This window comes from Enhydra lutris, unplaced genomic scaffold (assembly GCF_002288905.1).
Source record: "Enhydra lutris kenyoni isolate GAN:26980312 unplaced genomic scaffold, ASM228890v2 scaffoldscaffold50, whole genome shotgun sequence".
NCBI lineage: Eukaryota > Metazoa > Chordata > Mammalia > Carnivora > Mustelidae > Enhydra > Enhydra lutris.
The window spans coordinates 6,073,167-6,087,606 of record NW_019154134.1 but is presented as its reverse complement, the minus strand read 5'-3'; the positions used below and the strand labels follow the sequence as shown (position 1 = coordinate 6,087,606).

The window sequence follows — 14,440 nt, the reverse complement described above, 5'->3', positions numbered from 1 at the left end:
AGGAAGAGAGCACATCATTCCTCAACATAATCTGGAAGGAGCTCTAAGGTCATATGAAATTTCCATCAAGGATGACAAATATTTTGTTTGACTGTTTTACTGGGACTAATCCTCATTTAACAAAGTCCTCTCTGTTCTTTCCTCATGCCCAAAGAGTGATTAATAGTCACATGTTATTTAGATAGAACTTTAATTTCCATACTGGAAAGAAAAAGGCACTTGTGTGCCATAATGGCATCAAAGAAAGAACAAGAATGTCTTATTATGCTTTTTTCCAGGAGGTAAATAGCCCTTGTATTGTAAAGGGCACAGGACATATTCACTTTATTTACTATTATCTCTCTGTATAATATATGACACTGGCCTTGGTCAAAGTCACCACGAAGGTCACAAAGAATATGGGATTCAAATGAATATGGGGTACAAATCTGAGTATTGCCATATGCTTTTCTCAGTTTCAAGCACATTTTAAATGTTTAGAAATGGCAACATATATAATTTTCTATAATTCTATTAATTATTCTATTTCTATTTTTATTCTCTATTATCATGGAATGAGAAGTGTGGTTGGTGTTGACTAAGAGTATAGAAGAGGGCAAAGAGAAGACCAGTAAGTCACAAAGAAGGACAAGAGTCAGATTCTTACCCACTACTGAGTTACAGCCCATAGGTCAAACCTGGCCCACCACCTGATTTTATAAATACTTCTATTGGAACACAGCCAGGTATATTTATTTACATAAGGTAAATTCATTTCCTTACACAACAGCATCATTGAGTGGTTGTGACAGAGACTATATGCCCTACAAAGCCTAAAATACTTACTATCTGGCTGTTTATTGGAAAAGTTTGCCTACCCATAGCCTAGCCAAATGCTCTCCTTGGGTGTTTTTGAAGCCTTGAGAGAGAGGAGAAATTCAGTTCAGTTCCTTACATGAGAAAATAAGGAGTTTGATAGTGTTAGATCTCTGAAAACCCATATTTTGAAAACAGAATCCAAAATAGCATCAATTATAGAAAATGTGTTAAGTTTGTGATAGTGACCAAGTTGAGGTGATACAGTTTTTTCAGTTCCAACTCAGGATCATTTGTCACTTCCTGGGCTAGAATTTTAGGGCTGGTTTGTGAAATCTCAGTGACACTGGTCTGGTTTTCATTTGCCTCCCATCCATTGAGCCATAACTCAAGAAACAACTCAAAAATTAGTTCACTTGAAAAAAATTAGTTTACTTGATATTTAATGCACCTATTTTTTTGTGAACATTTTGACACCGAAGACATTTTGCATTCACCTCTAGTTTATGTTTGCCAAAAAAAAAAAAAAAAGATCAACTTTCACCTTTTTTAAAATCCCAAGTTATGTGTTCAACACCTTCACATTCAACCCCAATCCCTGCACTTCAGTCCATTGTCTGTCTTTCTTGGATCCCACCCCATTCCTGACATCTGCACTCTTCACTTTACCCTTGACCTTCCCTGGGCCCCTGGGCCTTTCCCCATCCCCATGTCTCATCCCATTCCAGACCATCCTATCCTTCATCCCACCCTATTCCTAAGCCACAATTTCCCTGGTGCTCAGAATGATTATCCAGGATTGGTATATATATACACCAATCCTTGATATATACACATACATACATAACTATCCTTGAGATATATATATATTTAATTATTATTATTATGTTATGTTAGTCACCATACAGTACATCATTAGTTTTTGATGTAGTGTTCTATGATTCCTTGTGTATAACACCCAGTGCTCCATTCAATACATACCCTCCTTAATACCCATCACTGGGCTCACCCAACCCCCCACCCCCCTCCCTTCTTAAACCCTCAGTTCGTTTCTCAAAGTCCATAGTCTCTCATGGTTCATCTCCCCCTCTGATTCCCTCCCCCTTCATTTTTCCCGTCTTTCTCCTAGTGTCCTCCATCCTATTTCTTACGTTCCACAAATAAGTGAGACTATATGATAATTGACTTTCTCTGTTTGACTTATTTCACTCAGCATAATCTCCTCCAGTCCCATCCATGTTGATGCAAATGTTGGGTATTCATTGTTTCTGATGGCTGAGTAATATTCCATTGAATATATGGACCACATATTCCTTAAAGGATTGGTTAAGTCTTAAGCGTGTGATAATAGTCTTCTGTGCACATTACCTAATAATCATAGTCATCATAAAAAGTACTAATGAAAGAAGGTAAAGGGTTTATTGTTTATAGCTCAATAAAATGTTCAAAATGACATAACAAAATTCAACTACTTCTCAAAGAATTACATGTCTTAGCCATGGACACCCTAGTCATTCCGAGTTTTTGGATTTCCTAAACTACACAGGAAGGAGAGCCATAATTCCATGTTACAGACTCCCTAAACCCTTCCCTTACATCCTGGAATTGCCAAAGAAAATAGCAACATCATTTTCTCACTTTTTTTTCAAAGCCTTCTTTTTTTTCTGTTTTCTTAATGACAACACAGAAGAAAAAAAAAAACTAGTGTGGAATTGATTTCTCACACAGTTACAAAGGACAAAGATCACAAAATCCTACTATAATTGCCCTAGGGACTACTTATCTAAAAGAAAAGGGCAGAGGTGAAAAATACAAGATTAACTTCCCAAATCCAAGTAGACCTGCCATTCTGTGCACAGTTCCTTTATAGCTGAGAACAAATTCAACCATGATGGATTCTGCATAGCTTTCTCCCTCTAGGATGTATTCAGGTCCAGCCCAGTATCTGTAAGAGAACAACGTTAACTAGATATGGTACGGTCACAGGACACCAGTATCATGACGGGGAGCATGACAAAGTTTCAGCACTGAGGCAGGAGCTTATAAGCTGTCCCATCTCACTCTTACCTACTGCCTGCATTCCCTGGTTGATTTCTCAGGTGCATGAGCTCACTGTCTGGTTTAGTGGCCTCTAGTTATATGTAGCTATTAAGCATTTGAAATGTGGTTGGTCCAAACAGATATGCTGGAAATACAAAATACATATACTAATATCAAAGACCTGGTTAAAATGAAAGTTTATATTGGTTATATTTTGAAATGATGATAGTTTTGACATATTAGGCTACATAAAATATATCATTAAAGTCAATTTTACCCATTTCTTTTGTATCTACTAGAAAAATTGGAGATTACATGTGATTTGACTTCTATTTCTAATGGACAGTGCTGTTCTGGAGACATGTGACACACCAGTAGTTCTCATTTCCTTAGTCTTGCCCCAGACCATGGGTCCAAGGCCCTGAGAGGAAATAGTCGAGAGGCAACATGACTGAATATGAGAAACTACTGGTTTGTGACTTTGGATGCTATCTGGGTAACAGTGGTAGTTACGCTCTGTGGAAGTATAGAAGGAAAGGAGAAGAGCTGGTAAGGTGACAGGTACCAAGGTGATTCATAGCTGGTTTGGTCTTACACAGCTCTTGAAAGCCAGGGACCTCATAGCTCCCTACCTCTCTTTTAGACATGTCTTCCCAACTATGACAGCAATTTGAATCTGAAAAAAAGTGAGCATTCTGTGTCCACCAATAGCTTAACAAGCCAAGCGGTAGAGTTTCAGCTTCTGTAAAAACACACATACACACACACACACACACACACAAACAAACAAGACGTTCCTATTATCCAGGCAGTGATGAGGAATCCCAGAAAAGGGTGTTCTGCTGGGTTTACTTTTATTGAACAAGTATTTGAACAGACAGCATTGTGATCAGGAAGTTTTTAAGCACAGACAGATGGAGGTGTCTCTGTGCCCTCAGATCACAGAATCTAGGAGGAAAGAGATGGGAAAGACTGAAGGTCAGTGAGTCCATTCCCCCAATAGCTCTGTATGGTTTTCTGTAGTAAATAAGACAAGCTCTGAAGAATTCTTTCTCTGTACAGATGGTGAGGGTTAGGTGATTCAGAATTGGGGCATATATTTTCCCTCATGGCTTTCACCAATTCTTCCATCATTTGTCCTGGAAGAGAAGATGAATAGGTTAGGTGCTAGAAACTAAGAGATATTATAAAAATGTGGGTTATACATTTAAGGTGTACTGTAAGACAAAGAAACCCATACAGCCTTGCAGTCTGCCAAGAACTCACCATTTATGATCACTTTCACATTTTATTCAATTGGTTCAATGACTACCAAGCACCTAGTACACACTACCTGCAGCAGTAGATATAAATACTAACTCTGCCCTTGGTCATCTGTGACCCTCAGCATGTGTGATCATGTGTGACCAGACCCTGGCAATGAAAAGAGGTAGGTGTCAGTAACATCATTTCACAGAGGAGGGAACAGAACTCCAGAGAAGTTGGAGTGACTTGCCAAAGTCTCACACTGGGTCAGAACTTAAATCCAATTCCTCGAACACTAATGCTTTACTGTTGTAAGCTGTTTAAGGCCATAAGAATTTCATCAGCTAACTTCCTTGCCTGACTCATCCAATATATATATGCTCTTGAAATGGACATTTAAAATATCAGATCAACACCTAAACATCTTTTCAAAAGAAAAAAAGGGCCTCAGGAAGTTTTTTTTTCCCATATAACCATGCAGTGTCAGCCAGTAGTACTATCATTCCAAACCCAGACCTCCATTTTAGTTCTCACATCCACCCCAGGAGATTTCCTTTGGTTTGAGGTTGGCAATCTATGGTCTTGTGATATCTTGAAAAGCTTTACCATGGAACTGAGAATAGTCATTTATTCATCTCACAAAATAGTATTGGTATTTTCCTTAACAGAGAAATGTCCTTTCAAGGTAGCTAATTTTTATTTAATTGAGATATATAATCCCTTTTGTAGAGGCCCTGGTTTTCAGAATTTCCTGACAACTAAGGGAAGGTGGCAGAGCAGAAGCCATGAAGCCAGAAGATATATACTAGATGCAACACAGAATGTTGAATAACTCTGATAATTGCAGTATCTCCCCCAGGCTGATTTACGGTAAAATGGGAAAGATAATAATCCCTGCCTAATCACAGGCCTACTGTGAGGATGTGCACAAGAAAGAGCACATAAAACTCTGAGTTACGTAAATCTTGGGAGTTCTTGTATAATAGAAAATACTTCTTAGATACTAAACATGAGTACGCATTCTAGAATCGTCAGTCTCTTTTTCTAGGAGAGCTGTGACTGTCTGGCCTTTCATTCATTCTTCAGATTCCAGACTCTCTCAGAGAATCTTTCTATATAGTTCAGGCAATCGCTTTCAATCTCCAGGACGTGCATGCGTCATAGCTGTCAGAGCAACACTGGGCCATGACCCACTTGTAGCACCTTAGTGTATCCAAGATCACACCCCTGAATCATACAGAGGGAACCGAACCCATATTCAGGACGCCTTTTGTTCTAATGATTTATTCCATCATCTAACACCATAAATAAGTCCTGTCATTAATAATGTGTTGTGTAATTCTAGTGGAAAGAAAACACTGAAAAAGGAAAAGAAACTCTCTTACAAAATCTTTTATGCTTAGCCCTGTCAAGATTCTTCCATATTTGAATAAATACACCTTATTAGTAATCCTATGGCAAATTTCTCATAAAGTTTTTTGTCAAGTTGTCTACATGAGAGTACAGCAAGATGCGGTCTAAAGTGATCTTTAAGATTCACATAAAGATTATTTTTACCTACTGTCCTGAGTTACATGTAATCAGGTATATTTGTGAGGTGGGAAGGATACTATATTCTGTTAATAAAATAAGGAGCAAACCACTAAGAATTTATATGTAATAAGACAGCAAACACAATGTGGGGACTAGAACAAAAGATGATACCATCTCTTTATGGATGTGTAAAGACCTCAAATACACCAATGCCTGTCAGGCCCACGGGAGGAAAGATGAAGGTCTTCTGGCTTCACCCCAATACTCCGCCTACTCTACCCAACCTTCCAGCTGCTAACGGAAAACCCAAACCACTGAGTTTCTATCTCTTGTTTTTCCAGGGTACCATATCAAGATTCACTGAATAGTTCTTTTTTTTTTAAGATTTTATTTATTTATTTGACAGACAGAGATCACAAGTAGGCAGAGAGGCAGGCAGAGAAAGTAGTTCTTATGAATGTGCTCTCATCTACTGTTCCTCAGGAGCCCCAAATCTCGCCAAATAGTCTCCAATTCCATTATTGCCATAGCTTTTGGTGGCAGTGGAAGTGAAACTAGTTGTGAATAATAATAAATTTTTATTTCATCAATGTAATTTATTATACTATTTCATTTTTATTGAATGTAAGTATATTTTTAACATCAAATATAAGTTATTAAACTATAATCCATTGTAATTATTAAATATACATAAGCACTGTGCCAGGATCTCTTTCTCTAAGTTTACACTACAGACTCTTCTCTTTGTCTAAGTTCATACTTTGGTCTCTTTGGCATAATAATAACAGTGATAATAATAATCAATGCCATTGGTTTGTAGACACTGTGCCAAATGCTTAAAAGTCAGTATTTATTGAGTATTTTCAATAACCTGGTGAGATCTTTGGTTTAGATCTTTGACTTGCCAAAGTTCTCATATATGAGGAACTTTTATAAAAAAACAGAATTTAAACCCATATTTACCTAGTAACAAACATTCCTAAATTTCCTACAACAAAATTCCTACATTTCCCCTCAAGTTACATACCATCTTGCCTGTGGAAGAGCATCCTCAAATGCAGTCACCAGGGAAAATGGCAAACTCTACAAAGTCTGTCAATTTTGCAGGCTGCAAGGATGTTCTGACAGACATTATCGAGTTTGCTATTCTCCCTGGTGACTGCATTTGAGGATATTACCATGACTTTGGAAGCTGGGAACCAAACTGAGAGTTACAGAAGGGAGGGGTGTTGGAGGGTGGGGTAACTGGGTGATGGGTATTAAGGAGAGCACGTGTGGTGATGGGCAGTGGGTGGTACACACAACTAATGAATGCCTGAACACTACATCAAAAACTAATGATGTATTACATGTTGGCTAACTGAGCATAATTATAAAAAAATTGTTGCAGGGATTTAAATGACAAGGCCAGCTTTTCATGTTGGGAAACAGTTGAATGTGAAGTGGGAAACAATGTGAAGTGCAAGAACATGGGGGTTACCCAGAAACGGCTGAAATTCAGTTCCATCACTATGTGACCTCTCCTAATCTTTTCTTCTCTCTTTATAGTAAATCACAGGAAATAAAGCCTACTTTGTAAAAGTGTTATGTGAGGGACATTGCTCACAAATAATCTATTAATGATCCCAGTTAATAGTAAACACTTAAAATACGAACTATTATTACTATCCCTGCTTATTTTAGTGATTGCTTACTTATCATCACAATGAAGATGTGACCAGTTCTGGGATTATATAACCCAGGATCACTGCCCTTGGCAGAGAAATGTCCATCGGTCGGTGGCAGACACGAAGCAGAACCAATTGGCTCTGGCCCAGTAATTGCGAACGCAGTGTACTTACGGATGCTGGCAAGTCGAGAGGGGTTGTTTCTGGGATGCTGTTCTCTTCACACTTCCCTTCACTGCGTATGTGTGTATTAGTTTGGCGTATTCTAAAACAGAGCAGAGGAAATTAAAAAGATGGAGAAACTGACAGGGTAAGAAAAGAAAACAAACAAGGATCAACGTGGATGACATCCCGGCATCAAACCAGAACTGAAATTACAGGTAGAACCCAGAATCAGAATTCAACTACCTCCCAGTATCACCAGGATTTAGCTGCAGATTCATTCCCCAGGCCTGGATTCATTCCATCACCTTTCATTCACCTATATACTCATGAAATTTTTCAATGTTAGAAATACACTTGGAGACCATCTATTCCAAAAGCCATTATTTTACAGATGGGAAAACTGGATCCCACAGAGAAGCCTCATTTTACTGAATACCTATAATGTGTGATTACAAAATACAATATATATATAAGATAAAAATATATAAGGTAAAACTTAGGGGGAGGAGTCAAGATGGCGGAGAAGTAGCAGGCTGACACTACTTCAGGTAGCGGGAGATCAGCTAGATAGCTTATCTAAAGATTGCAAACACCTACAAATCCAACGGGAGATCGAAGAGAAGAAGAACAGCAACTCTAGAAACAGAAAATCAACCACTTTTGGAAAGGTAGGACTGGCGGAGAAGTGAATCCAAAGCGACGGGAAGATAGACCGCGGGGGGAGGGGCCGGCTCCCGGCAAGCGGCGGAGCAACGGAGCACAAAATCGGGACTTTTAAAAGTCTGTTCCGCTGAGGGACATCGCTCCAGAGGCTTAACCGGGGTGAAGCCCACACAGGGTCAGCGTGGCCTCAGGTCCCACAGGGTCACAGAAGGATTGGGGGTGTCTGAGTGTCGCAGAGTTTACAGGTATTAGAACAGGGAAGCCGGCTACAGAGACAGAGCCGAGGAGTAAGCTCTAAGCTCGGGGTTACCTTGAACCGGTCGCAGGCTCGGTCAGCTCGGAGCGCGGCCGGAGGCAGGGTGACGGGAGTAAATCGGCGCTGTTCTCTGAGGGCGCACTGAGGAGTGGGGCCCCAGGCTCTCGGCGTCTCCGGGCCGGAGACTGGGAGGCCACCATCTTCATTCCCGCCCTCCGGAACTCTACGGAAAGCGCTCAGGGAACAAAAGCTCCCGAAAGCAAACCCGAGCGGATTACTCAGCCCGTCCCCGGGTAAGGGCGGTGCAACTCCGCCCGGGGCAAAGACACTTGAGAATCACTACAACAGGCCCCTCCCCCAGAAGATCAACAAGAAGCCCAGCCAGGACCAAGTTCACCTACCAAGGAGTGCAGTTTCAATACCAAGGAGAGCAGCGGAATTCCAAAGGAGGAGAAAGCAAAGCACGGAACTCATGGCTTTCTCCCCATGATTCTTTAGCCTTGCAGTTAATTTAATTTTTTTTCTTTTTCAATTTATTTTTCTTCTTCTGCTAAATTTTTTTAACTTTTACCCTTTCCTTTTTTAACGTTTTTAAACTAGTTTATCTAATATATATATTCTTTTTTTCCTTTTTATATTTTTTCTTTATTGGTTTTCTTTTTTTAATTGTTTCTTTTTTTTTTTTTCTTCTTTCTGAACCTCTTTTTATCCCCTTTCTCCCCCCCTCACGATTTGGGATCTCTTCTGATTTGGCTAAACCATATTTTCCTGGGGTTGTTGCCACCCTTTTAGTATTTCACTTGCTCCTTCATACTCTTATCTGGACAAAATGACAAGGCGGAAAAATTCACCACAAAAAAAAAGAACAAGAGGCAGTACCAAAGGCTAGGGACCTAATCAATACAGACATTGGTAATATGTCAGATCTAGAGTTCAGAATGACGATTCTCAAGGTTCTAGCCGGGCTCGAAAAAGGCATGGAAGATATTAAAAAAACCCTCTCCGGAGAGATAAAAGCCGTTTCTGGAGAAATAAAAGAACTAAAATCTAACCAAGTTGAAATCAAAAAAGCTATTAATGAGGTGCAATCAAAAATGGAGGCTCTCACTGCTAGGATAAATGAGGCAGAAGAAAGAATTAGTGATATAGAAGACCAAATGACAGAGAATAAAGAAGCTGAGCAAAAGAGGGACAAACAGCTACTGGACCATGAGGGGAGAATTCGAGAGATAAGTGACACCATAAGACGAAACAACATTAGAATAATTGGGATTCCAGAAGAAGAGGAAACAGAGAGGGGAGCAGAAGGTATATTGGAGAGAATTATTGGAGAGAATTTCCCCAATATGGCAAAGGGAACAAGCATCAAAATCCAGGAGGTTCAGAGAACCCCCCTCAAAATCAATAAGAATAGGTCCACACCCCATCACCTAATAGTAAAATTTACAAGTCTTAGTGACAAAGAGAAGATCCTGAAAGCAGCCCGGGAAAAGAAGTCTGTAACGTACAATGGTAAAAATATTAGATTGGCAGCAGACTTATCCACAGAGACCTGGCAGGCCAGAAAGAGCTGGCATGATATATTCAGAGTACTAAACGAGAAAAACATGCAGCCAAGAATACTATATCCAGTTAGGCTATCATTGAAAATAGAAGGAGAGATTAAAAGCTTCCAGGACAAACAAAAACTGAAAGAATTTGCAAATACCAAACCAGCTCTACAGGAAATATTGAAAGGGGTCCTCTAAGCAAAGAGAGACCCTAAAAGTAGTAGATCAGAAAGAAACAGAGACAATATACAATAACAGTCACCTTACAGGCAATACAATGGCACTAAATTCATATCTCTCAATACTTACCCTGAATGTTAATGGGCTAAATGCCCCAATCAAAAGACACAGGGTATCAGAATGGATAAAAAAACAAAACCCATCTATATGTTGCCTACAAGAAACTCATCTTAAACCTGAAGACACCTCCAGATTTAAGGTGAGGGGGTGGAAAAGAATTTACCATGCTAATGGACATCAGAAAAAAGCAGGGGTGGCAATCCTTATATCAGATCAATTAGATTTTAAGCCAAAGACTATAATAAGAGATGAGGAAGGACACTATATCATACTCAAAGGAACTGTCCAACAAGAAGATCTAACAATTTTAAATATCTATGCCCCTAACATGGGAGCAGCCAACTATATAAACCAATTAATAACAAAATCAAAGAAACACATCGACAATAATACAATAATCGTAGGGGACTTTAACACTCCCCTCACTGAAATGGACAGATCATCCAAGCAAAAGATCAACAAGGAAATCAAGGCCTTAAATGACACACTGGACCAGATGGACATCACAGATATATTCAGAACATTTCATCCCAAAGCAACAGAATACACATTCTTCTCTAGTGCACATGGAACATTCTCCAAAATAGATCATATTCTCGGTCCTAAATCAGGTCTCAACCGTTATCAAAAGATTGGAATCATTCCCTGCATATTTTCAGACCACAATGCTCTGAAGCTAGAACTCAATCACAAGAGGAAATTTGGAAAGAACCCAAATACATGGAGACTAAACAGCATCCTTCTAAAGAATGAATGGGTCAACCAGGAAATTAAAGAAGAATTGAAAAAATTCATGGAAACAAATGATAATGAAAACACAACGGTTCAAAATCTGTGGGACACAACAAAGGCAGTCCTGAGAGGAAAATATATAGCGGTACAAGCCTTTCTCAGGAAACAAGAAAGGTCTCAGGTACACAACCTAACCCTACACCTAAAAGAGCTAGAGAAAGAACAAGAAAGAAACCCTAAACCCAGCAGGAGAAGAGAAATCATAAAGATCAGAGCAGAAATCAATGAAATAGAAACAAAAAAAAAAAAAATAGAACAAATCAACGAAACTAGGAGCTGGTTCTTTGAAAGAATTAATAAGATCGATAAACCCCTGGCCAGACTTATCAAAAAGAAAAGAGAAAGGACCCAAATAAATAAAATCATGAATGAAAGAGGAGAGATCACAACGAACACCAAAGAAATACAGACAATTATAAGAACATACTATGAGCAACTCTACGCCAACAAATTTGACAATCTGGAAGAAATGGATGCATTCCTAGAGACATATAAACTACCACAACTGAACCAGGAAGAAATAGAAAGCCTGAACAGACCCATAACCAGTAAGGAGATTGAAACAGTCATCAAAAATCTCCAAACAAACAAAAGCCCAGGGCCAGATGGCTTCCCGGGGGAATTCTACCAAACATTTAAAGAAGAACTAATTCCTATTCTCCTGAAACTGTTCCAAAAAATAGAAATGGAAGGAAAACTTCCAAACTCATTTTATGAGGCCAGCATCACCTTGATCCCAAAACCAGACAAGGATCCCATCAAAAAAGAGAACTACAGACCAATATCCTTGATGAACACAGATGCAAAAATTCTCGCCAAAATACTAGCCAATAGGATTCAACAGTACATTAAAAGGATTATTCACCACGACCAAGTGGGATTTATTCCAGGGCTGCAAGGTTGGTTCAACATCCGCAAATCAATCAATGTGATACAACACATTAATAAAAGAAAGAACAAGAACCATATGATACTCTCCATAGATGCTGAAAAAGCATTTGACAAAGTACAGCATCCCTTCCTGATCAAAACTCTTCAAAGTGTAGGGATAGAGGGCACATACCTCAATATCATCAAAGCCATCTATGAAAAACCCACCGCAAATATCATTCTCAATGGAGAAAAACTGAAAGCTTTTCCGCTAAGGTCAGGAACACGGCAGGGATGTCCGTTATCACCACTGCTATTCAACATAGTACTAGAAGTCCTAGCCTCAGCAATCAGACAACAAAAGGAAATTAAAGGCATCCAAATCGGCAAAGAAGAAGTCAAACTCTCACTCTTCGCAGATGATATGATACTATATGTAGAAAACCCAAAAGACTCCACTCCAAAACTGCTAGAACTTGTACAGGAATTCAGTAAAGTGTCAGGATATAAAATCAATGCCCAGAAATCAGTTGCATTTCTCTACACCAACAACAAGACAGAAGAAAGAGAAATTAAGGAGTCCATCCCATTTACAATTGCACCCAAAACTATAAGATACCTAGGAATAAATCTAACCAAAGAGACTAAGAATCTATACACAGAAAACTATAAAGTACTCATGAAAGAAATTGAGGAAGACACAAAGAAATGGAAAAATGTTCCATGCTCCTGGATTGGAAGAATAAATATTGTGAAAATGTCTATGCTACCTAAAGCAATCTACACATTTAATGCAATTCCTATCAAAGTACCATCCATTTTTTTCAAAGAAATGGAACAAATAATCCTAAAATTTATATGGAACCAGAAAAGACCTCGAATAGCCAAAGCAATATTGAAAAAGAAAGCCAAAGTTGGTGGCATCACAATTCCGGACTTCAAGCTCTATTACAAAGCTGTCATCATCAAGACAGTATGGTACTGGCACAAAAACAGACACATAGATCAATGGAACAGAATAGAGAGCCCAGAAATAGACCCTCAACTCTATGGTCAACTCATCTTCGACAAAGCAGGAAAGAATATCCAATGGAAAAAAGACAGCCTCTTCAACAAATCGTGTTGGGAAAATTGGACAGCCACATGCAGAAAAATGAAATTGGATCATTTCCTTACACCACACACGAAAATAGACTCAAAATGGATGAAGGATCTCAATGTGAGAAAGGAATCCATCAAAATCCTTGAGGAGAACACAGGCAGCAACCTCTTCGACCTCAGCCGCAGCAACATCTTCCTAGGAACATCGCCAAAAGCAAGGGAAGCAAGGGCAAAAATGAACTATTGGGATTTTATCAAGATCAAAAGCTTTTGCACAGCAAAGGAAACAGTTAACAAAACCAAAAGACAACTGACGGAATGGGAGAAGATATTTGCAAATGACATATCGAATAAAGGGCTAGTGTCCAAAACCTATAAAGAACTTAGCAAACTCAACACCCAAAGAACAAATAATCCAATCAAGAAATGGGCAGAGGACATGAACAGACATTTCTGCAAAGAAGACATCCAGATGGCCAACAGACACATTAAAAAGTGCTCCATATCACTCGGCATCAGGGAAATACAAATCAAAACCACAATGAGATACCACCTCACACCAGTCAGAATGGCTAAAATCAACAAGTCGGGAAATGGCAGATGCTGGCGAGGATGCGGAGAAAGGGGAACCCTCCTACACTGTTGGTGGGAATACAAGCTGGTGCAACCACTCTGGAAAACAGCATGGAGGTTCCTCAAAATGTTGAAAATAGAACTACCCTATGACCCAGCAATTGCACTGCTGGGTATTTACCCTAAAGATACAAACGTAGTGATCCGAAGGGGCACGTGCACCCGAATGTTTATAGCAGCAATGTCTACAATAGTCAAACTATGGAAAGAACCTAGATGTCCATCAACAGACGAATGGATAAAGAAGATGTGCTATATATACACAATGGAATACTATGCAGCCATCAAAAGAAATGAACTCTTGCCATTTGCGACAACGTGGATGGAACTAGAGGGTATCATGCTTAGCGAAATAAGTCAATCGGAGAAAGACAACTATCATATGATCTCCCTGATATGAGGGAGAGGAGATGCAACATGGGGGGTTAAGGGGGTAGGAGAAGAGTAAATGAAACAAGATGGGATTGGGAGGGAGACAAACCATAAGTGACTCTTAATCTCACAAAACAAACTGAGGGTTAATGGGGGGAGGGGGGTTGGGGAGGGTGGGATTATGGACATTGGGGAGGGTATGTGCTATGATGAGTGCTGTGAAGTGTGTAAACCTGGCGATTCACAGACCTGTACCCCTGGGGATAAAAATATGTGTTTATAAAAAATAAAATTTAATAAAAAAAATTAAAAAAATATATAAAATATATATAGAATATAGATTTTATAAAACACAAAATACGTAATTATACAGTTTGCATTTAATAGCTGGAAGAAATCTTAAAAGGTATGAATTTTAATGCCTCTCTTTTCAGAAATATTGCATATCAAACATCTGC

At 39.1% G+C, this 14,440-nt stretch overlaps 1 protein-coding gene across 1 annotated transcript in view; it reads right to left on the bottom strand.

Annotated features, from left to right (window-relative positions):
- Positions 1-3,668: 3,668 nt before the first annotated feature.
- The window catches only part of LOC111156935 (serine peptidase inhibitor, Kazal type 5), an 81,530-nt gene continuing 70,758 nt past the window's right edge, over positions 3,669-14,440 (bottom strand). The window contains exons 32-33 of the mRNA XM_022518089.1: positions 7,455-7,545; positions 3,669-3,974 (exon numbers count right to left, since the gene is read on the bottom strand). Of these exons, the coding sequence (XP_022373797.1) occupies positions 3,966-3,974; positions 7,455-7,545 (100 nt within the window). The 3' untranslated portion in view covers positions 3,669-3,965. The remainder of the gene's footprint in view (positions 3,975-7,454; positions 7,546-14,440) is intronic.